Raw genomic sequence first — 25574 nt, 5'->3', positions numbered from 1 at the left:
ATAGGGACGTTAGTTAAGCGGAAATTAAAAGGTACAGCGCCAAAAGTGAAAACCCTGCAAGCTGCATGGACACTTTTCAAAGACTCCATAATAAAGGTTCAAGTTAAATGTATACCCCAAATTAAAAAAAAGCATAGTAAAAGGACCAAAAATGTGCCACCATGACTAAACAACAAAGTAAAGGAAGCAGTGAGAGGCAAAAAGGCATCCTTTAAAAAGTGGAAGTTAAATCCCAGTGAGGAAAATAGAAAGGAGCATAAACACTGGCAAGTGAAGTGTAAAAATATAATTAGGAAGGCCAAAAAAGAATTTGAAGACCAGCTAGCCAAAGATTCAAAAAGTAATAGCAAATTTTTTTTTGTAGAGTACATCAGAAGCAGGAAGCCACTGCATGATTGAGATGCTAAAGGAGCACTCAAGGACAATAAGGCCATTGTAGAGAAACTAAATGAATTCTTTGCATCAGTCTTCATGACTGTGTATATGAGGGGGATTCCCAATCCTGAGCCATTCTTTTTAGGTGACAAATCTGAGGAACTATCCCAGATTGAGGTGTCATTAGAGGAGGCTTTGGAACAAATTGGTAATTTAAAAAATAAGTCACTGGGATCAGATGGTATTCACCCAAGAGTTCTGAAGTGAAATTGCGGAATGACTAACTGTGGTATGTAACATATCATTTAAATCAGATTCTGTACCAGATGACTGGGAGATAGCTAATGTAACACCAATTTTTTTAAAAGGCTCCACAGACAATACCGGCAATTACAGGCCCGTAAGCCTAAATTCAGTACTGAGCAAACTGGTTGAAACTATAGTAAAGAACAGAATTATCAGACACATAGATGAATATGATTTGTTGGGAAAGAGTCAACATGGTATTTGTAAAGGGAAATCATGCCTCACCAATCTACTAGAATTCTTTGAGGGGGTCAACCAGTATGTGGACAAGGGTGATAGAGTGGATATAGTGTACTTAGATGTTTAGAAAGCCTTTGACAAGGTCTCTCACCGAAGGCTCTTAAGCCAATTAAGCTGTCATGGGATAAGAGGGAAGGTCCTTGCATGGATGTGTATCTGATTAAAAGATAGGAAATAAAGGGTAGGAATAAATAGTTTTCAGACTGGAGAGAGGTAATTAGTGGTGTCCCCCACAGGTCTATACTGGGTCCAGTACTGTTCAACATATTCATAAATGATTTGGAAAAAGGGGTAAACAATGAGGTGGCAAAATTTGCAGATAATACAAAACTACTCAAGATAGTTAAGTCCAAAGCAGACCGCAAAGAGTTAAAAAAAGATCTCACAAAACTGGGTGACTGGGCAACAAAAAGGGACAATGAAATTCAATGTTGATAAATGCAAAGAAATGCACATTGGAAAGCATAATCCCAACTATACATATAAAATGATGGGGTCTAAATTAGCTGTTTTCACTCAAGAAAGAGATCTTGGAATTATTGTGGACAGTTCTACAAAAAAACATCCACTCAGTGTGCAGCGGTAGTCAAAAAAGCGAACAGAATGTTGGGAATCATTAGGAAAGGGATAGATAATAAGACATAAAATATCATATTGCTTCAGTATAAATCCATGGCATGCCCTCATCTTGAATACAGCATGCAGATGTGATAACTCCATCTCAAAAAAGATTTATTGGAACTGGAAAAAGTAGAGAAAAGGACAACAGAATTATTAGGGGTATGGAACAGCTTTCATATGAGGGGAGATTAATAAGACTGGGACTTTTTAGCTTGGACATCCCAACCCCTTGCCCCAGGACGGAGCCCCCACCAAACCCAAACCCCTCATCTCCAGCATCTACATCAACAATTTTCTTCAACTGGGTCACCAGAAAAAAAGTTTGAAAACCACTGCCTTAAGGGTTCTTTTTGATAACTTGGTAATAACCATATTCTGGGTAATAAGAACCTTACTGGTTTAAGCAGAAAAAACCCTCCGGTAATGATCAAAGTAGATGACTCTGAGGTGAGTTTTCAAGATGGGAGTGTAATATTGACTTGGATAGCTTTGACCTAAGTTTACACAATTAGGCCTCAATCTTGCAAGCTCTTGCATATGTGATTTTATGCACATGTGCATAAAGTCCTGCACATGCATAAGTATTTATCACATTGGGCCTTAAAAAGTCTAGCAATTGAGTTAATTAAAATAAGTCTAAAAGTTGCATTGCTTGTTCCCAAAACCTGAGATTTCGGATTTCAAATCAACTTTGCTTATGTATACCAACAATGATTGTTATACCAATTTTCAACATGATGGTGTTCGATCTTTTGGCTATATACATGTGTTGGCTTTTCTATTAACAGTTTCAATAAATATAGTATAACTATTTATTTTGTAATTAGCAGTTTTCTTGTCCATTTCCAGAGGCAACAGTTTTAAGCTATGACGGAAGTATGTTTATGAAGATACAGCTCCCTGTTGTGATGCATACAGAGGCAGAAGATGTGTCCTTACGGTTCAGGTCTCAGCGAGCTTATGGCATTTTAATGGCAACTACTTCTAGGGAATCTGCAGATACACTTCGTTTAGAGCTGGATGCAGGACGAGTTAAACTAACGGTCAACCTAGGTAACAAACCCTTCCCCCTCCCCTCTCCAGAAATTAACATCTTCAGCATTCTTCTTATTATTATTATTTTGCTTGCAAGCATTTATTGAACAGCCTGTTTGACATTAAAATTAAATTTTTATATATATATATATATATATATATATATATATATATATATATACACACACACATGTCCATTTTTTAAAGTTACTGATTTTTATTCTTTTGGTTTTGCATTTTTTATTCTTTACACAGTCTAACATAACCCATCATAATATATTTTGTACTATTGTGTGTTCTAAAAAGAGAAGGCCAGTTCATCAGTGACATTTCTAGATGAAATAATTTTAACCTGCTTGATTTCTGAGAATTGGTCTCTACCCACAGATTCTTCATAATTAGCAGCTACAGAAGTTGAGTGTACAGAGAGAAACTGTTCCAGCTATTATATGTAGGTCAGTGTAATTTTAGCTCCACCAATTAACATAACATATACATGCATAATCAAAAAATTTTGATTTTCACACATGTCAACTGATGGGCATTATTGGTTTCTTCTTTTTAGCAGTCACATATGTAGTGAAATCCATCTTTTCTTTTATGAACAATTCTGTAGTGGTATTTTTGTGTCAAAAGATAACACAACCCTTCAATGCCCGAAGTCTGCGGCCCTCAGCAAACAGCCATGTGAACACAAAAAACACAAGCCCTTCTACAGAAAACAAATTAATAAAATGCTATCCTGGTTTGGCATATAATTAACAAAATGTTAGATTACTATTTTCTGTAATAAATATCAAACTCCACATGCCTTTTTCATTTTGCCTTATGTTTTTGTTGGTTTTTTTTTAGGTAGAGAGAAGAGAGTATGAAAGAGAACAAACACAGTGAATAAAAACTCATATAGGTTCCGTTAAGTGATTTATTTTACATAGTTGCTTTCAAGATTGATGAATAATTATCTAAATTAGCAGTTTATATGGTGATTTCAGAGATATAATATTAAAGTGTGTAGATAACCCGATGATGAGCTAACACCCATTATGTAGAAAAGTAGGTCATTGAAATACTATTCTGATATTTACAGGAGGTAGGGGTGAGAGGAGGGGAGAGGTTGAAGGGGAGAGAAGGGAAATAAAAGTTAAGACAACCAAGTGGTCCTCTTTGACTGTTCTCTTATAGTTCCCTCTTGTGACAGCCTACAGTTACTGCAAGCTGATAAAAGTAATGTTTTGAATCACAAAATGGCAATGTGGGGCCTCCTTCAGGAAAGCTTTCTGTAGTAAGAGGTGTGTAGGTGCTGGTCCCTGGCTGTTTGCAACCACTTTTCTGATGCGGTTGACGACACATGACAAACTCAGCTATATGGAAACAAAATCTAGGTTTTATATTATTTATGCTCCTCAAAGGTGCTGAAGATAAATTATTGTATGTACAAAATAGTGTTGCATATTTTTAAAATCCGGGGTCATAATCCAACAAAATGATTCTCCAGAGCAATCCAATATGTTTTCATATACAGTAGATATCTATATAGGTATAAAAGGAAAGTAAACAAAAAAAAAACAATATCTGTGTTAGCTATAATATTTATTCCACACAAATAACAATAGCGAATTCTTAGGCGAGAACTAAGCTGAAAAGAGATGATATTCTCGAACTCCTGGATTTTCCAAATAAAATGTTCTTAGATATTAATATGAGATTTAAATACAGTAATTGTTCTGCTGTGAATTGATTGTATACATTTATATAAAGTAAAATATATACTACAGTGTGAAAGATTATTTACAAACATAGTTAATGCTTTATATTTTACTACATAGTTTAATAGTAAGAAAAAAAAGTCCACCTTTGAGGTGTAATATATAACTGTGGTCCAAGATGAATGATGGTGGCTTGGCCTGCTCTATGCCCCATTGTGACGGAGCACTTTTTAATTACACTGAGAAAAATTATCTGTTCTTTCACAGATGGGGAGAAAGTTGTGGCCTGCCTCAATCAAGCATTTTTGACAGTTAAACATGATTTTTCACTTAGATTTGTCACCATGTAGCTTTGTTTGAAATTGGCCATTTTTGACTCTATACTGCCGTTTCTACGTATAAAGTTTTATTGCACTATATCTGGGTTACAGCAATATGTAAAGACTAATCATTTGGAGTGGCCATATTTGCATGTGTCTGTCCCCGGAAGGGTGGACTGTGATTTTATTGGATGTCTGCAGCTATTACCTTGAAGGATAAATTTTCATTTTTCATCTATTCTTCCCCATCTAGACTGTATCAGGATTAACTGTAATTCCAGTAAGTGCCTATTCAAAATTTTTAAAATGTTATTCCTCCATTATAAAATTATGCAAACTAGATTAAAAGATTGTGTACAGTTTACAAGCATTTGATAACTCAGTACTGAAATGCTATATTTATTACAAGGGTGTACAAAGTCATCATATTTTCTCTACTGTAAATTGAACATTTTCTCTTTCACACCGACTTAAACCTCAAAATTAAGTAAAACATTAAGGACACTAAAGGTTTAAATAGAGGGGAAAATAGTGCAAGGTTTGTTATAGCCTTAGCTAGTTCATAGTACATAACTATCCTACTGAATTAATCAAGCTGGGTTCTTTTATTGACAATAGCCAAGGGATATTGAACAAGAATTCATGATTTTACACAACCTGTTCTACAGTCTTTTTCCCATTGTTCCTTGGCCTTTCATCTCTAATCTATGGTGAGACTCTCTGAACATAATTGTCCTTACTACAACAATTCATATTCCATAATCCTCCCAAGCAATTAACCATATTTACTTGTTGCTTCCTGCACAATTAGTTTTGCTAAACCCTTGTTTTATGGATATGTAATATATGGGTAGTATTAAGTTAAGGACATTAATGTGTCTGACAAAAACTACATTTGTATGATGATTTTTTACACTCTAATCATGTAAGAACCCTTAAATTGAACATTTTTTATCTGTGCTATGCATGTTAATGAAACAGAGGGAAATATTTGCCAGATGAATGGACTAAATTTTATCCTTTCTGATATTATTTGGATTAAGAGGATATATTCCAAAAGGGGATAAAGGACTGTGATTTTATTTTGAGTCAGGGGAGCTCCTGAATGGTGTCAACACAATTATAGTACGTACCATAGATTTTAGTTGCTTTATTTTTTCTTCCTGGTTTTGGTGTCCAGAATTGGTCCTACACAAATATTAAAAGCCAAATAAAAACTATTTAAACATAGCCGCCAATAGTACTAAACTCTCCATAATTCATTAGAATAATTACCCATAATATTTTTCTAGTCCATGAAGAAAAATAGGAAGCTACATTTACTTCTGTATAATATGCAATAATATGCAATGCAGATAGATCCTGCACTAAACAAGCTGCATGAGAACAGAAGTAATGCTTCATTTGTAAAGAAGTTAAACAGAAATCATATTATGAAGCAGTATGTTCTTTAGGTAAGTATTACATTCTAAAATGTATTCAGACTTAAAATCTTAACACATTTTAAAATTGTATTTTAAATTAATGTAAAACAAATGTGTCTGCTTGTAGGACAAAGTGGCTTCTTCATAAGAATAGCATTTCCTACGGTTCCAGTTCAAGGAGAAAGTATGTCCATTTGTCTGTTGCCAACTGTGGTCAAGGACTGGGCATATCTTTTGATCTAAAACAAGTAGCTATTTGGCACAAATGCAATGACCTTATTTGCTGTTGGCAAATGCAATTTTTCTCTGAAGGAAACAATAGATGGTAATGCAGATTTCCTTGATTTCCTATAGAATTTCACAAAATCCCTCCCGGAGGAGATTTAATAACTTTGAAGAAATCTGGAATTATTAATCCATAATATATAATTTGTTTCAGTTTGTGTCAACTTTGGACAAGCTAAGGTGTCATAAAAATTAAGTAAAATGAGTGGTGGACATAAATGCCATCTCAGTGTTGAATTAAGAAAGAACCTACTAAAGTAGAGCAGGTAATCTAATTAGAGTGCCTATGGGCTTGAAATGAGCAGTGATGTGGTCAATGGCAAGGATTCCAATGCAGTGATTATTATGCCATTATTACTCCTTCTTGTCCTCAGACTGAGAAAAGCCTGATGAGAGTCTTTGGGTTAAGTTTAGAGGTGAGAGCAATGAGGATGGTGTTGTGCTGGATGTCTGCTGTAAAACACCAGACCAGGAGGATGAGATAGACGAGATTTTCTTCAAACAACTAACACAAGTTTCCAGATCACAGGCCCGGGTCCTCATGGGGGACTTCAATCACCCTTACATCTGCTGGGAGAGCAATACAACAGTGTACAAACAATCAGGGAAGTTTTTGGAGAGTGTTGGGGACAACTTCCTTGTGCAAGTGCTGGGGGAACCAACTACGAGCCATGCGCCTCTTGACCTGCTGCTCGCAAACCAGGAAGAATTGGTAGGGGAAATAGAAGTGGGTGGCAACCTGGACAGCAGTGACCATGAGATGGTCGAGTTCAAGATCCTGACAAAAGAAAGAAAGGAGAGCAGCAGAATACAGACCCTGGACTTCAGAAAAGCAGATTTTGACTCCCTCAGGGAACTGATGAGCAGGATCCCCTGGGAGGCTAATATGAGGTGGAAAGGAGTCCAGGAGAGCTGGCTGTATTTTAAAGGAGCCTTATTGAGGGTGCAGGAATAAACTAATCTGATGTGCAGAAAGAACAGCCAATGTGTCAGGCAACCCGCTTGGCTTAACAGTGAAATCTTCAGTGAGTTTAAACACAAAAAGGAAGCTTACAAGAAGTGGAAACTTGGACAGATTACAGGGGAGGAGTATAAAAATATTGCTAAAGCATGCAGGGATGTAATCAGGAAGGCCAAAGCACAACTGGAGTTGCAGTTAGCAAGGGATGTGAAGGGTAACAAGAAGGGTTTCTTCAGGTATGTTAGCAACAAGAAGGTCAGGGAAAGTGTGGGACCCTTACTGAATGAGGGAGGCAACCTAGAAACAGATGATGTGGAAAAAGCTGAAGTAGTCAATGCTTTTTTTTGCCTTGGTCTTCACAAACAAGGTCAGCTCCCAGACTGCTGCACTGGGCAACACAGTATAGGGAGGAGGTGAGCAGCCCTCAGAGGTGAAAGAACAGCTTACGGACTATTTAGAAAAGCTGGACATGCTCAAGTCCATGGGGCTGGATGCAATGCATCCGAGGGTGCTGAGGGAGTTGGCTTATGTGATTGCAGAGCCATTGGCCATTATCTTTGAAAACTCGTGGCGATCGGGGGAACTCCCGGACGACTGGAAAAAGGCTAATGTAATGCCCATCTTTAAGAAAGGGAAGTAGGAGAACCCGGGGAACTACAGACCGGTCAGCCTCACCTCAGTCCCTGGAAAAATCATGCAGCAAGTACTGAAGGTACATTTTGAAGCACTTGAAGGAGAGGAAGGTGATCAGGAACAGTCAATATGGATTCACCAAAGGCAAGTCATGCCTGATCAACCCGATTGCTTTCTATGATTAGATAACTGGCTCTGTGGATATAGGGAAACCGGTGATCGTGATATATCTAGACTTTATCAAACCTTTTTGATACGGTGTCCCCACAGTATTCTTGCCAGCAAGTTAAAGAAGTATGGATTTAATGAATGAACTATAAGGTGAATAGAAAGTTGGCTAGATTGTCGGGCTTAATGCGTAGTGATCAATAGCTCGATGTCTAGCTGGCAGCCAGTATCAAGCGGAGTGCCCCAAGGGTTGGTCCTGTGGCGGGTTTTGTTCAACATCTTCATTAATGATCTGCATGATGGTTTTTACAGCATAGCTGCTGCCCTGTCCACCTCTCCCCAGAAGAACAAACACAGACAGACAAGAGGGGAGTCTTTGTTTCAATTTTTAAAAGTTCTAGCCTTCCCGGTGGTTCTTTTGGCCAAGTGCCCACTCACTTCCTTTTACCTATGCATAGCAGTGAGACTTTTTAACCCTTTACAGGTAGAGCAATTAGAGAATAGCTACTAAGAGGGAATGTATAGCTACTGGCTGGCTGGATGTCCATAAAAGGGAGCTACCTCTCCCCGCCCCCTTCATTTATCACAGCACTACTCATGTGTAAGTAGTACACAGCACTGACTGGAAATGCTGCATGAACACCTGTTCTTGTGGCATGTTCACTGGTAAGGCATCCTGCAAATCCTAGGAAAACCAAGGAATCATACAAGATTATCAATAAACAGCAGGGTAATTAAATGGGTGATTGATCAAACAATGATATTCAAAAGCAATCCATTTTCAGCCTGCATTACAGGGTTCAAGCAGTGGGGAAATTTAAATAAAAACCGTACAGCCATTTGAAATCTACTGCTTGTTGTAAAGCATTTAGTTGCATCATTAAGAGGCTTCCATCTGTGCTCTTGTAGATGTTGCAAAATCTACTTTCATGATGAAAATGACTAATCAATATCCATGTACTAGCCTTTTATTATCTGCTGACAAGACTGACTAGAATATAATCTATCTGTTCTTTTTCCATCCTGGACAATGGAAAAACATTAAAACACAATGGGCTGGGTCCTCGGCTAGTGTAAATTGGCACAATCAATACAGCAGCATCGAGTTGTATCAGATGTTTTTGATCTGTGTTAAAAAGCATGTAACGGAGCATTACATTACAGCCAGTGCAGCAAAAATCAGCATGGCATATGTGGAGTTCTTTCCGTTGCAGAAACATTATCATGAAACAGCACTATCCACCCATGCAGCCTCATGAAACCAGCATCCACTGCTATATAGAAGAGAGAGCGGGCATTGGATCCCCCAGCTGTCTCCTTCACCATCATCCACCAGCAGTTGAAAGAGAACATCATGGGAAGTGGAAAAAGGAAACTGATGTACAAACGCAAAATGAAATAAGAGAGCAACTTGGATATTCCAGACCCATAGAGCTTAATTTGGGCTTTGTCACAAGTCTTAAATTTCTAGTGCACTGATGCAGGTGTAGACATGGAAACACATAATCTGATCCTCGATTCCCCACTTTCTCCAAGGGTGGTGGGGGTCCCTGTACTATGATATGCAGATTGCATCCCCTGCTGCATCAGCTCAGCAACCCTGTCTGGCATGCATATGGTGGGGAGGCACAACCAAGGCCTGACCACCTGTACAAGAAGAGGAAGAGGGAGCTTCCCGACTCTGCTCCCCTGCTACAACCTGCTACCACTACTGCCTGGGATAGAGACAGTGAGCACAGGGAGTTAAGCAGTCACTTTATACTCCCTTATTTCCCTATGCAGGTGCAAGGCAAGGGTCATAATTGGGTTTGTAATGAGTAGAGGGAGGGAAAAGGAGAATCAGTTCATATGTGCAAGGAAAATAAGGCTTACCTTAAAAAAGTTATTTTCCCCCTATTATCCAGGTTTAATCTTGTCCTTTGGGTTTGGGGTTTTTTTCTAAAGAAATTTTGTTACTGTGAAGAATGTGCAATTTATTTTTAGAATCTGCCTCAGACCCATGGAATCTCACCATCATTTAGGGTCTTGAAGCTCTTCAGAGAGAATTCAAAATACAATGCCATGAAAATAGCATTGAAATATATATTTTTTAAAAATCAGTAAATTATTGTAAAAAATCATAAATAGTTGAGGCAGCCTTTCCCAGGTGCTGACAGCAAATAAAACTTACAAATGTCTGTGGAATTGTCTAAGGAGGATGAGCAGGGCTCTAACTGGGCTGGCTTCAGGGTCTCACTAAGCCATTCCTTTACCAATAAACAAATAAATAAATAAAGCCACCATCTTCTCCAGAAGCTCATCATTCTTTTAAAGAGACAATTAAGTCTCTAGGCCCTCTTTCCCACAAGATATCCTGAAAAACATTAAATGAATATAATTTTGCCTAAAGATAAATGTCAACATTGTTAACTACTTTGCTGCTGACAGTGTGGATTTGATTTAAATCAAATTGATTTAAATCACTAGTCAGGAAGACTCGATTTAATCATGGATTTCTATATAAAAGTCCATTCTTGTTGGTTGTTATAACTTTAATACATATTCTTTACAACTCATAGATAGATGTAGGTTTCATTTTTAGAAGGTACGCACTATACATTTTTAAAGTGATTTATTTTGAAAACTTTTAAGATTAGTTTTACAGCTATATCAAAAAACGAATGATTGTTTGGTTATTTCATTTACCAAAGATAATTGAAGCAGATATTTATGAAGTCATTAGGAGGTGAACTATCTCCAGTTCAACAGGTTAATCATTAATATTTGGAGGATTTTCTTGCCATGCTGTATTAGGAGGAGAACATCACCAGACATTTAAATTGTTTTGTTTAACTAAAACAACAATCTTATGTATTCTGGATTTTTTTCTTCAACAGCAAACATATAATATTTTAACAAAACAAGCATATGAATTTTTGAATTTAAACATTCAAGTTTTTAAAATCAGGTTTGTTTTTGTTCAAGTTGTTTTTAACTAAAATGGTTAAATGAAATATTTTTTAAAAATTGACTATGTCAGCCAGGTCAACTTGAGAAATTTAAAATATTGACTTCTGCAGATAACTCAATCATCTTCACCTTCATTTTCCTGTTTGTTCATAATCTGGAAAAGAAAAACAAGCTTTCCTGCTTTTTCAGGTCCCAAATGATTTCATAATTTGGAATGAATTAGTCCAAAGGAAGAAAATATTCTTTCTACACCAGCAGAAGAAGCTACCGCTGTTAAAAGTGATTTTATCACTTCAACAGTCTCTGAATCCAAGTGCTTAAGTGATTTCCACCATTTCATTGGTGTGACTTTCTTTAAAACATCATCAGCAAACATATATTTCTTGAAGGGTTCTTATTCCCAAACTGGGTCTCTTTTATCGTCTGCTGCCATTATAGGTTTTCCCTTCTAGTGAGAGAATGGTATGGTAGATCTCAAATCAATGAAGGCAACACTCAAAAAGACCTCAAGACTTCTGGAATATGCTGCTCAAACAGTTTCACTTTTGTTTCTACTGCCTGTCCCTCCCTTCTCACATTTATCTCCAGACTTCTTCTCCTTATCCAGACCTATTCACCCCCAACAATCTTCTATTCATTGAACTTTTTGAAACTTTGCACTTTTAGAGAGAGGTAAGGGGTGGACTCTGTGTACACAAATTTGCAGAGGGACAATAGGGTTGAGGTCTGTGATTTCTCACCTCTCTCTCTCTATATATATTTATTTATTTAAAAAACCATTTTTGCTGTTAACAAGCATGTTATCTCTGGAGACACAAATCCAGTTTGAGAACTGTAAAACTAAGCATCTCTGATGGTATCTTCTAGACTGAGCACTGAGTCCCATTGGGTAGATAGAAAGATTAACCTAAATAATCGATACAGAAGCCCCTGGAACTCCATAAAATTGGGTCCTTAATCCATGAACTATTGGAACTCATTTACAAAACGTAAATATTACATGAATATATTTTCTCATACTATAGAATTAGAATTTATAATCCCTATTCCTTGATGAGATATCTTTGAGCTATAATGTATCTTAATTAAAACTATCTTTAGATAGGTTTTTTTCTCAAAAAGCATTTTACAAAAAACGTCTGATTTAAATTTTTTAAAAATCTGATTTTTTTATTTTTTTTTTTAAACAATCATTGATTTTTATCCACCCTGGCTGCTGATAAAAGCCTATTAGCAAGGAACAATTATGCTATCAAGATATGCACAGTCAATTGAGACTGTCACTACCATTTTCAACCCCTCATACTTGGTCTGGCCTGTAAAGCCAACAAGCCAGAGAGAAAGAGTGAAGCCCCGGGGAGCATCTGAGTCCTATAGAAGAAGAACCAGTCCTGCAGCACCCAGGGGAACATCTGATCCTCGGTGATGTTGAGCCAAGCCTGAGGAGCCCGAAAAGAGGGCCTCTGAGCCCATGAAGAGGAAGCCAAGCCTGAGGAGCCCAGCAGAGACTGTGGGTATGTCTTAGCACCATCAATTGTGAGCCAGGCCCCACGTAGTCCGGTATACCCCAGCAGAATACTCATAATGGTATTTGCACAATCTACTGTGAGTGGTGGCATATAATGGCATTTCAATTGGGTAGAATTTAGTTTATGGGTGGAGCCTGGAAAGGAACCACTTATTATTTTCTTTCCTCTGTTGGGACCTCTGAGGATGAGTTCTTCACATTAATGGTTGATACAACATGTGCAAGAAAAGGTTGATCACATGCTGACCCAAAGAATCAGAATGGGAACCTTAAAAGGTGAGTTAACCTATGTGGGTGACACTCAATGAAGTGGAATCACATGTAGCCAATTGCCTTCCGAGTTACAGCTTTAAACACAACTGGTCCAAGGCTCTTGAAATCAATCTGCTACCTCCAAGCCTACCCCTGCTCCCGCTCCCCACTGGAGTGCCAGCAGTCCCTATGGTGCACCAATCCAGACACCTAACATCTTTTCTCCTCCCTTTCCTCCTTCCTTATTTCATCATCCTCATTCCTTGTCTGCTGCACTTTTTATCTCATTTCCCACCTACCACCTTGGAATGAGCATAAACTCCTCTAGTTATCCTGATAGTGTGGCTTACATGTTGTATACCTTTAACTACTACCTTTGGTCTGTTTTTTCATCTATTTAGATTGTAAGCCTTGGATTGGAGCAGGGATTGTCCCTTATTGTGTGTTTGTACAGTGCCTGGCCAAATGGAGTTGTGATCCCAATTGGGGTATCTATGAATAACCAATTATATAATAATAATATGCCTGTGGCTTTTCAGCCCAAGATGCTGCATTCTGCACTAGCAACAAGCAGTGACTGATTCCTATTGAAAACACTACTTAGAGTGAGTCACAGCAATAAACCTCGTTGTGATGAAGTTGAGAATAAATCATGGAACAGTGAGGGTTTAAATATATAGCTCTTTAAATATCTTTTAAAGCACACAGAGGAAAGTAGCCATCCTAATTATTAAATGTCCAAACCACCAGGTGTTAGCCAAATGCATGTTTTTAACATTAGTACAGAAATATTTGTCTCCTCAGTAACTGCCTCTGCATTAATTTAGGAGCATTAGTGGACTCCCATTTTGATATTTTGTTGTCAGCTAGTGAACCCCACAAAGCCTTGCAACATTGTTTCATGAGGCCAGATTCTTATGGCATATTAGTTATGTTGTGATACCTTACTCTACAAGCAATCCCACTGAAGTAAAGGTATCAGAATCTGATCCATAATGTGCACTGTTTGTGGAGTGATCATTGATGGCAGTACACACCAGCTGACTCTGTGTCTGCTCTAGAAGGGTAAGTCTCTTCCATGAAAACATCCATGCTTACATTTTCTATAACACCGGTCTACAATTTTTGAGAAGTCATCTGCTTCATAGATAAAATGTGCTATTTATTATGTATTTTTATGTGCTGAATTCAAATATGACAATTAAAACAACTGATTGGCTACTGTTTCTAAGATATTTAAGTTTTTACATTTTATGTCTATGTATATTGTGTAGATAGTAGAGTTTTAATCATAAATTGTAAACCTAGGTCTTTTCATGTGTTTATGGTTGCTTTACATGATAATATTTCACCTGTTCTGTTTATGTAACACTTTAAAAATCAGCAAAAGGGTTATATAAATAAAATTTATTATGAACCAAAAGGCAAAAAACTATTCTGTACATAGTTTAGTCCTATTCAGTGTCTACTCGGCGCTTCTTGGCTTGTCTCTTGTATTCATTAAATGGAGCATCTCTTGTCACTGTCCAGCAATAGTCTGCAAGCATTGATGGGCTCCATTTCCCCTGATAGCGTTTCTCCATTGTTGCAATGTCCTGGTGAAATCGCTCGCCGTGCTCGTCACTCACTACTCCGCAGTTTGGTGGAAAAAAGTCTAGATGAGAGTGCAAAAAATGTATCTTTAGTGACATGTTGCAACCAGGGCTTTTCTATGCCTTGAGGAGGTTTTCCACCAACAACCTGTAGTTGTCTGCCTTGTTGTTGCCGAGAAAATTTATTGGCACTAACTGGAAGGCTTTCCATGCCGTCTTTTCCTTGCCACTCAGTGCATGGTCAAATGCATCATCTCGAAGAAGTTCACGAATCTGAGGACCAATAAAGACACCTTCTTTTATCTTAGCTTCACTTAACCTTGGAAATTTTCCAGGGAGGTACTTGAAAGCTGCTTGTGTTTTGTCAATGGCCTTGACAAAGTTCTTCATCAGACCCAGCTTGATGTGTAAGGGTGGTAACAAAATCTTCCTTGATTCAACAAGTGGTGGATGCTGAACACTTTTCCTCCCCGGCTCCAATGACTATCGGAGTGGCCAATCTTTCTTGATGTAGTGGGAATCTCTTGCACGACTATCCCATTCCCAGCGAAAACAGCAGTACTTTGTGTATCCAGTCTGCAGACCAAGCAAGAGAGCAACAACCTTTAAATCGCCACAAAGCTGCCACCGATGTTGGTCATAGTTTATGCACCTCAAAAGTTGTTTCGTGTTGTCATAGGTTTCCTTTATATGGACTGCATGACCAACTGGAATTGATGGCAAAACATTGCCATTATGCAGTAAAACAGCTTTAAGACTCGTCTTCGATGAATCAATGAACAGTCTCCACTCATCTGGATCGTGAACGATGTTGAAGGCTGCCATCACACCATCGATGTTGTTGCAGGCTACAAGATCACCTTCCATGAAGAAAAACTGGACATGCACAAATCCATGGGGCCGGATGCACTGCATCCGAGGATGCTAAAGGAGTTTGCGGATTAGATTGCAGAGCCAGTAGCCATTATTTTTGAAAACTCATAGCGACCGGGGGAGGTCCCAGATGACTGTAAAAAGGCTAATATAGTGCCCATCTTTAAAAAAGGGAAGAAGGAGGATCCGGGGAACTACAGGGCAGTCAGCCTCACCTCAGTCCCTGGAAAAATCATGGAGCAGGTCCTCAAGGAATCAATTATGAAACATTTAGAGGAGAGGAAAGTGATCAGGAACAGTCAGCATGGATTCACCAAGTGGAAGTCGTGCCTGACTAACCCAATTGCATTCTATGATGAGATAACTGGCTCTGTGGATGAGGGGAAAGCAGTGGATGTGTTATTCCTTGACTTTAGCAAAGCTTTTGATACGGACTTCCACAGTATTCTTGCCGCCAAGTTAAAGAAGTATGGGCTGGATGAATGGACTGTAAGGTGGATAGAAAGCTGGCTAGATCGTCGGGCTCAACAGGTAGCGATCAATGGCTCCATGTCTAGTTGGCAGCCAGTTTCAAGTGGAGTGCCCTAAGGGTCGGTCCTGGGGCCGGTTTTGTTTAATATCTTTATTAATGATCTGGAGGATGGTGTGGACTGCACTCTCAGCAAGTTTGCAGATAACACTAAACTAGGAGGCATGGTAGATACAGTAGAGGGTAGGGATCGGATACAGAGGGACTTAGACAAATTAGAGGATTGGGCCAAAAAAAACCTGATGAGGTTCAACAAGCACAAGTGCAGAGTCCTGCACTTAGGACGGAAGAATCCCTTGCACTGCTACAGACTAGGGACAGAGTGGCTAGGCAGCAGTTATGCAGAAAAGGACCTAGGGGTCACAGTGGACGAGAAGCTGGATATGAGTCAACAGCTCTTGTTGCCAAGAAGGCTAACGGCATTTTGGGCTGTATAAGTAGGGGCATTGCCAGCAGATCGAAGAATGTGATCATTCCCCTTTATTCGACATTGGTGAGGCCTCATCTGGAATACTGTGTCCAGTTTTGGGCCCCACACTACAAGAAGGATGTGGAAAAATTGGAAAGAGTCCAGCGGAGGGCAACGAAAATGATTAGGGGTCTGGAGCACATGACTTATGAGGAGAGGCTGAGGGAACTGGGATTGTTTAGTCTCCAAAAGAGAAGAATGAGGGGGGATTTGGTACCAGCCTTCAACTACCTGAAGGGGGGTTCCAAAGAGGATGGAGCTCGGCTGTTCTCAGGGTGGTGAAGCACTGGAATGCGTTACCTAGGGAGGTGGTGGAGTCTCCTTCCTTGGAGGTTTTTAAGGCCCGGCTTGACAAAGCCCTGGCTGGGATGATTTAGTTGGGAATTGGTCCTGCTTTGAGCAGGGGGTTGGACTAGATGACCTCTTGAGGTCCCTTCCAACCCTGATATTCTATGATTCTATGTATGGGACAAGATCCTTTTGACGGTCACGGAACATGGAAACCCTAACATCAGCTGACGGGAGATTCCACTGCTGTAGTCTGGAGCCCAACAGCTCTGCCTTACTCTTGGTAGTTCCGAATCCCTGACAAGGTCATTCAGTTCACCTTGTGTTATGAGGTGTGGTTCAGAGGAGGAGAATGGGAGAAAATGTGGGTCCTGTGACATTGATGGTTCAGGACCAGAAGTTTCATCCTCTTCCTCTTCCTCATCTGACTCAAGTGAGAATGTTTCTGGTGCATCAGGAACTGGCAGTCCTTCTCCGTGGGGTACTCGGCGTATAGCTGATGGAATGTTTGGATAATGCACAGTCCACTTTTTCTTCTTTGACACACCTTTCCCAACTGGAGGCACCATGCAGAAGTAATAATTGCTGGAAGATCTGTTGGCTCTCTCCAAATCATTGGCACTGCAAAAGGCATAGATTTCCTTTTCCTGTTCAACCACTGGCGAAGATTTGTTGCACAAGTGTTGCAGCATATGTGTTGGGCCCACCTCTTTTCCTGATCTCCAATTTTGCAGCCAAAATAAAGGTGATAGGCTTTCTTAACCATAGTGGTTATACTGTGGTTTTGTGATGCAAAAGTCACTTCACCACAAACATAGCAGAAGTTATCGGCACTGTTCACACAAGTACGAGGCATCTCTGCTCACTTTGGCTAAACAGAAATGTGTCCCTTTGCAAAATCAAACACTGACAAATAAGAGAGCATGACACTGTATGATTTCTAGACCTGATATAGGGCAAGTTATTCAGCAGAGTGATGTAAGCTTCGTTATGATTGCATCATCCATGACTTCTAGGAATAACATGATGCAATTCATATCATCTATGACACAATACCAGCTTCAGATTGCATCATTCATTGTTTTGCCTAAAAAGCAAGTACTGTCCAAACCCAGTCATAGATTTATTCATAGATCCAGTCAAAATTGTTTTTAGTCATTTCTGGTTTAAATTGAGATCCTTTCCCTTTATAACCCACTTATCGTCCACCATTCTCAAGTCAAGGGTCGTATATACAGACCCAATAGCACATCCTGAAAACTAGAGCCAATCAACAATTTTAAGCATCATTTTCGTTCTCAGTGACCCAGAATTAGTAAAGTTTGACTACATTTATTTCAGAAGCATTTTGGCTGTAGAGCAGTGTAATTAACAATTTTGCATAGCTCATATCTGTATTTATAGTGTCAAACTGATGATAGTTTAAAAAAAGTAGCTAGGAACTAGTGTATTTTTTTCAGATGCCACTTTTTTATAATCAGTGGAAACATGGATAAGCAAGATTTTAATGTACAGTGAATCTTAATTTTCCCCCTCATTTTGTTCTTTCTTTCTTCCTCAGTCAGCATTTTGAAAAGTCAGATGACTAAGTCAGGTTTCAGCACTGTTTGGTGGTCATCACTTTTTTTTCATGTTACAAAGCTGATCTATCATAATTTTTGGGAACTGAAGAATAATACTCTCCTCAACATCACAACCATAGACTACATTAAATACTATTACTTTCCAGAGAAGAATACATTGAATAAAAAACTACAGAAATGTTAAAATTGTGTAGACAACCATGCAAAAGTCAGGAAATGCATGAAGTCAGTCTTAGCTCTAACCCTTGCACCTAGGAATTCCAATATGGTATTTAATTATGGGATTGGATATTAGTTCTCCAATAGTATAACAGTCTATAATATTAGAATTGTGTGATTGGTGATTCTGATGTGTACTGTCTACATCCAACATGCCATGTGGATAGTACTTTTTTATCTATATCCATCGCACAACTACAAGGTGGCCAAGTGGTTAAATTTTTATTTCAGGTGTCTGTATTGTAAATGTAGTCCTTTGGGAACCAGCAATGTTCAGTGCTCTTCACTTCCCGTATTATGGCCCTTTTAGGTTAATAAAGTGGGCTGTAATTATAGTGGCACATTTCCTCCTCCCTTACTTCATTAACCTCATCTTCTGACTTTCCCCCACCATTTAACACCTACAATTCAAAACAAAACTTCAGATGAAATGAAGAAGCCATAAACCCATCATTTCCCTGCCAGTGAAGAGTCATCGTAAAACCTTGTCATCAGAGTCTATAAAAATATGGGCTGTACACCCGGATGGTAACAGAGATGTCAAAAGTAAATGTTTCAATGAATTAAAAAAAAAAGCCCACAACAATACTAACCACAACACTTATTTCTGATTTATTATTAGAGTGGTCAAATAATTAATAACAAACTACCTATTTCATTAATTTTGCCTATTTTTCTCTGTTTGCTGATTGTCCTGAGCAGTTCGTGATATTCTCAGATTTCTTTTTCAAAACTATTTGACAAATGCTTCCTGAGAACAATTTTTGATTTGTACCTTTTTCACAAGGAAATCGCTGTGAACTTTTGGAATTCAAAACTGAGCTTAGTTTTAGATACATTGGTCACATGGTATTGTTTCTAAGAATAACACACATCAAATCAGAGAACAGCAACAAATCATATATATGTATTCAGAATTCACCTTTAGCAAAGTTCTCCAATATTTGCTTTAAATTCTCTGTTTCCATTTATATTGCTCTTCGTAAACCAATTTGCTAGTATATTTGTGGGAAATACTTGATGCAAATGTGTTTAAAAACTATTTTTTTTTAAAATATTGCAATATTTTTTTTCCAAATGGGCTGAAGTTACAAGAAGATTTTTGGATGACAGAAATCAAAAACTGTTTAACTTTTTTTTTAAAAGAAAATAAATCTGGCAAAAGAGTTACTAATTTTTTTACCATGATTCAAAAAAGCATTTAAGTATGTGCTTTAAATTAAACATATGTTCAATATTTTTTTGACTAGAAATGCTTTCCTGAAACCTATCCCCAAATGAATAGCCATCCTACCGCATGCTGTTCTAAGAAGTACATGACAGATTCTCAGTAATGCATCTGTCCCAACATAGATTTGTGCATAAGTTATAATTGGCATGTTTATTTTTTTAAATTAAATACTGAGGTATGTTATGCTAACTTGCTCTTTGAAAGGTGAACTTTCTGTCGACTTAGATATAATAAAAGAGAGGAGAAAATAATGAGAGATCTGGTGTTAGTGGAATTTGCATGTTAAAGCTGGCAAACACAACTGGTGAGCATTGTAGGAGATCTGCAAATACATTAAGACATTTTGCCAACTCTTCCTTCTCCTCTCGCTCGCTCTCATTTATTGCAATTTTTTGTGAATAACATGCTTTTACATTGGAAAAGACTCCATTTGACTTCATGGGAGTTGGATCAGGCCCCTAAACCCATAATTCTTTATATACAAGTCTGATTGGTTTACCTAGCTGCCTGAAAAACTTAGCTGCCCATCTCAAATCTTCATGCTGACTTGAAGAAAGAAAGAAAACATAAAGATGCTTCATGCAAACTCTGCTTGAATTCATTGGGCCTGAGTCTGAATTATCTTACACTGGTGTAAGTCAGGGGTAAATACATTGTGATGAAATATTTTGCTCCTGTGGCCAACAGTGTGTGATGAGAATTTGGCATAATGAAAGTGCCATGTATTGAATTCTTGCAGAATCAGGCCCATATATAGGACCTTGGTAATAGTTTTCAATAAATAGCAGTCAAAATTAAGGGCCAGGCTCTGTTCTCATTTGCATAAATGCAACCCCAGTGAAATTAATAGGATATTATATCTGTGATTTTTTTCAAAGCTGCTTGTGGCATTTGGATGGCTGGGTCCCATTAAAGTAATCTTATTTATTCCAAAGCCAGAAGGCTGTGATCATCTAGTTTGACCTTCTGTATAACAGAAGGCATAGAACTAGGCAGCTTTCAAAATCTCAGACTATAAGTATGACTGATGGCAGAATTTGACCTTAAAAGTGTTGTTCCTGTGGAAGATATTGCATAAGTATGTATTAGTTCCATATATGTGATTGTTTTCCCACCTCAAAAAGGTGGGTTATGCTATCACTGCTTTACTTCTTACGAAAACAATCACCATTTCTTCAGTTTTCAGCTCTTGGATATGCTAAAATATTATTTTCCATGAATACTATGAAAATAAGGATGGCAACTCTTTTGCAGTGTACTTTCAGACGATCTAATAGTATTAAAAACGTTTTACCAATGTGTGTCACTGACAATTTCTTACATTGAAAAACCTTTTCTATATCTAGTACATTTTTCATTGGTGACTATTAAAATGCACGAAGCATCTATTATAACAATTCTAAATGCTCAGCTACTTATTAACGGAACATCATAACTGTTTCCTAATTATGCCTTCTTGACAATTACCTTAATAAATCATATTCAGGTAGTTGTTAAAATTTCCATTCAAGCACAGTTCTTTTTGCTTGACATGTTGAGAGGCTAACATATTATCCCTTGCAGCTGATTTCTAGTCTTCTGTCCATCAGGCAAGTTACTTCAAAGAGGTATTACACGTTTGACTTGAGACATAAAGAGGTTTGCTAACACTTGGCGTTCCAAGGTCCAGTCACTATGATAAGTGTGCAGAGGGATAAATGCTTTCTCCACCAGTGGTATTTGGTCTAGGCAGTACTGAAGGAACAAGATGCAAGATGAAGAACAGGACATGGAATCCAAAAAAGTTATTAAAAAATTAAGGGGGCAGAGCAAAATTTAGCTCAATTTTGTTTCCTTCTTATTAAGACTTTTATTTTTTTATGAATTGTAAAGATTACAGTTTTACCTCTGGCAATGAAACATATATATATATAAAAGTGACATTCAATCACTTTTATTTATACAGTTGCTTTTTGTATATGAACCTTAAAAAACATGTCACGATAATAGCAACATCTGTTTGGAAAGGAAAGACAAAATAGGTAAATCAACTATTCCAGATTAAATGGGATGACATAAGATGTTTATGTATTTGATCTGTGGAGACAATGGATGATATAGATGAGGGACAGAGTATGGATACTACAGACCAAAGAATTTGTCTTACCAAAATTATAAAAATACAGCTGTGAATGTATATGCTAGTTACCTGGTTGAATCATAGAATATCGGGGTTAGAAGGGACCTCAGGAGGTCATCTAGTCCAACCCTCTGCTCAAAGCAGGACCAATCCCCAACTAAATCATCCCAGCCAGGGTTTTATCGAGCCTGACCTTAAAAACCTCTAAGGAAGGAGATTCCACCACCTCCCTAGGTAATCCAATCCAGTGCTTCACCACCCTCCAAGTGAAAAAGTTTTTCCTAATATCCAACCTAACCCCCCCCCACTGCAACTTGAGACCATTACTCCTGTTCTTTCATCTGATACCACTGAGAACAGTCTAGATCCATCCTCTTTGGAACCCCCTTTCAGGTAGTTGAAATCAGCTCTCAAATCCCCCCTCATTCTTCTATTCTGCAGACTAAACAATCCCAGTTCCCTCAGCCTCTCCTCATAAGTCATATGCTCCATCCCCCTAATAATTTTTGTTGCCCTCCACTGTACTCTTTCCAATTTTTCCACATCCTTCTTGTAGTGTGGGGCCCCAAACTGGACACAGTCTCCAGGTGAGGCCTCACCAATGTCGAATAGAGGGGAATGATCACATCCCTCGATCTGCTGGCAATGCTCCTACTAATACAGCCCAATATGCTGTTGGCCTTCTTGGCAACAAGGGCACACTGCTGACTCATATCCAGCTTCTCATCCACTGTAACCCCTAGGTCCTTTTATGCAGAACTGCTGCCTAACCATTCGGTCCCTAACCTGTAGCAGTGCATGGGATTCTTCCATCCTAAGTGCAGGACTCTGCACTTGTCCTTGTTGAACCTCATCAAGTTTCTTTTGGCCCAATCCTCTAATTTTTCTAGGTCCCTCTGGATCCTATCCCTACCCTCCAGCGTATCTACCACACCTCCCAGTTTAGTGTCATCTGCAAACTTGCTGAGGGTGCAGTCCACACCATCCTCTAGATCATTAATGAAGATATTGAACAAAATCGGCCCCAGGACCAACCCTTGGGGCACTCCGCTTGATACCTTGATCACTACCTGTTGAGCCCGACGATCTAGCCAGCTTTCTATCCACCTTATAGTCCATTTATCCAGCCCATACTTCTTTAACTTGCCAGCAAGAATATTGTGGGAGACCGTATCAAAAGTTTGCTAAAGTCAAGGAATAACACGTCCACTGCTTTCCCCTCATCCACAGAGCCAGTTATCTTGTCATAGAAGGCAATTAGGTTAGTCAGGCAGGACTTGCCCTTGGTGAAGCCATGTTGTCTGTTCCTGATCACTTTCCTCTCCTCTAAATGCTTCAGAATTGATTCCTTGAGAACCTGTTCCATGATTTTTCCAGGGACTGAGGTGGCCTGTAGTTCCCCAGATCCTCCTTCTTCCCTTTTTTAAAGATGGGAACTACATTAGCCTTTTTACAGTCATCCGGGACCTCCCCCGATCTCCATGAATTTTCAAAGATAATGGCCATGGCTCTGCAATCACATCGGCCAACTCCTTTAGCACCCTCGGATGCAGTGCATCCGGCCCCATGGACTTGTGCTTGCCAGCTTTTCTAAATAGTCCGGAACCATTTCTTTCTCCACAGAGGCAGGGTCACCTCCTCCCCATGCTGTGCTGCCCAGTTCAGCAGTCTGGGAGCTGACCTTGTTCATGAAAACAGAGGCAAAAAAAGCATTGAGTACATTAGCTTTTTCCACATCCTCTGTCACTAGGTTGCCTCCCTCATTCAGTAAGGGTATGTCTACACTACGAGAGTAGTTCAATTTCACTTAAATCGAATATGTGGAATCGATATTACAAAGTCGAACGTGTGTATCCACATTAAGGACAGTAATTCGACTGTGTGAGTCCACACTAACGGGGCAAGCGTCGACATTGGAAGCGGTGCACTGTGGGCAGCTATCCCACAGTTCCCGCAGTCCCCGCTGCCCACTGGAATTCTGGGTCGAGCCCCCAATGCCTGCTGGGGAAAAAAATGTGTCGAGGGTGGTTTTGGGTAACTGTCGTCATCCAACCGTCACTCCCGCCCTCCATCACTGAAAGCACCCCCCCCACAGAGAATGAAAACCACCTCCCAGACTGACCAGGGTGCCTAGTGACTGCACTGTGTGTGTGACCTGCTGCTGAACCTGCCCCCGTGTCTGTACCAACCCCCTTCCCCCCCTTCAAACAGAGTGTCTTCTAAAAAACCATGATGGAAACGTAATTAACAGAAACGTATTTTTATTAGCAACTAGACAGTTAGGGGATGAAACTGGGATGGGGGCTTGGGTGAGGCGGGAAGGAAAGGACTTGTCAAATTTTGGGGAATTACAGCTTTCTGGTACTTGAGCACTCTGCAGGGGTACAGTGACAGTTTTCACGGACTCTGCAGCCCCTCCTTCTTGGTACTTTGGGTGAGAGGGGTATGGGACTTTGTGGCGGGGGACGGTGGTTACAGATAGACTGCAGCGGGGCTCTGTCCTCCTGCCTCCGGTCCTGCAGAACATCCACAAGGTGCCGGAGCATGTCCGTTTGCTCCCTCATTAGTCCAAGCAGCGTTTGAGTCGCCTGCTGGTCTTCCTGCCGCCACCTCTCCTCCCGTTCGCTGTGTGCTTGCTGGTATTGCGACATGTTCTCCCTCCACTGGGTCTGCTGGGTTGCCTCGGCTCGGGAGCAGCCCATAAGTTCTGAGAACATGTCGTCCCGTGTCCTTTTCTTTCTGCGCCTAATCTGTGCCAGCCTCTGGAGTCTGATGACCGGGTAGGTCGGGAGACAGTCACAGCTATGGGATGGGAAAAAGGGAGTGAATTCCTCAGAAAGATAAATTTTTTGGTGAACAAAGAAAATAGTCTTTCTCTGTGAACAAGACCATTCACAGCACCTATCACATGCGCACTCAGGACAAGGTCGAATTTTCGGCCTTCGCATTCAGTCCCTGGGGTCTTGCAGTGCAAATCACACAAGTGGAACAGGACAGCGGAATTTGGGTAGCAGACTGACATGGTAAGCCGTAGACTTGTGGCAGTTTAAAACTTTAATAACACCACTGCCCTACTTTCACGTTCAAAGCAATGCTCCTAGCGTTGGCCAGTTCCTGCTGCCAGCAATCCGGCAAGCATGAACTGTGCCCCTGTCCCACCCCCTCGCGGCTGTCCCCGGGAAAGATCCCTCTATGCTGCCCCTCTCCCACCTCCACCGCATGGCTGTAAACCGCTGGTTGCAGTTCTGTAAAGGAACAGGCAAGCAGTCCCAATACTAACATTCCCCTAATTCAAAGCAGGTGACCATGAGCGACATCACTCTGATGAGGATTTCAGACAGCGATAAAGAATGCATGCTTTGTGAAAGCCTGCAAAGACCAGGGCCGTATGCTGCCATGCTGTGCAAGGCAATGATACCGGAGTACTTGATGATAGCCTGGCGTGGAAACGTTTCATACTACGGAGGACACAACAAGGCCGCTCTCCCAAGGAACCTCATGTAGAGGCTTTCCAATTACCTCCAGGAAAGCTTCATGGAGATGTCCCATGAGGATTTCTTCTCTATCCCCGGACATATCGATCGAATTTTACTGTAGCTGCACTGGCAAGGACTAAACAGTAGAGCGCCTAGGGCAAACCAATCAAGAGAAACCGGACATTGTTTGATTTTTTTGCAGCAGTTGCACTGCCAAAGACTAAAACTTTAAGTGCCTAGGACAATCTAATCATGAAAAAAACCCCAGTTAATATTAATGTTCTGTTCAAAGTAAATGTTTACATGTTTAAAACACTTACCGGCTGATCCTTCCCCTGATTCTGGGTCCGGGTTAACACCTTGGGAGGGTTGGTAGGGGATCTCTGTGAGGG

At 39.7% G+C, this 25574-nt stretch overlaps 1 protein-coding gene across 12 annotated transcripts in view; it reads left to right on the top strand.

The window, feature by feature from the left end:
* The window catches only part of NRXN1 (neurexin 1), a 1243173-nt gene that overhangs the window by 580250 nt on the left and 637349 nt on the right, over nt 1-25574 (top strand). For 7 of the 12 annotated variants that reach the window (XM_054022348.1, XM_054022351.1, XM_054022349.1 and 4 more), the window contains 2 exons: nt 2392-2595; nt 4857-4883. In XM_054022348.1, coding sequence (XP_053878323.1) covers nt 2392-2595; nt 4857-4883 — 231 coding nt within the window. The remainder of the gene's footprint in view (nt 1-2391; nt 2596-4856; nt 4884-25574) is intronic. The other 5 variants (XM_054022355.1, XM_054022354.1, XM_054022352.1 and 2 more) reach the window with 1 other exon arrangement.

The sequence above is a fragment of the Malaclemys terrapin genome, chromosome 3, assembly GCF_027887155.1.
Source record: "Malaclemys terrapin pileata isolate rMalTer1 chromosome 3, rMalTer1.hap1, whole genome shotgun sequence".
In the NCBI taxonomy this organism is placed as follows: Eukaryota; Metazoa; Chordata; order Testudines; family Emydidae; genus Malaclemys; species Malaclemys terrapin.
The sequence above is the reverse complement of the archived record's forward strand: the minus strand, read 5'-3'. Positions and strand labels throughout refer to the sequence as shown.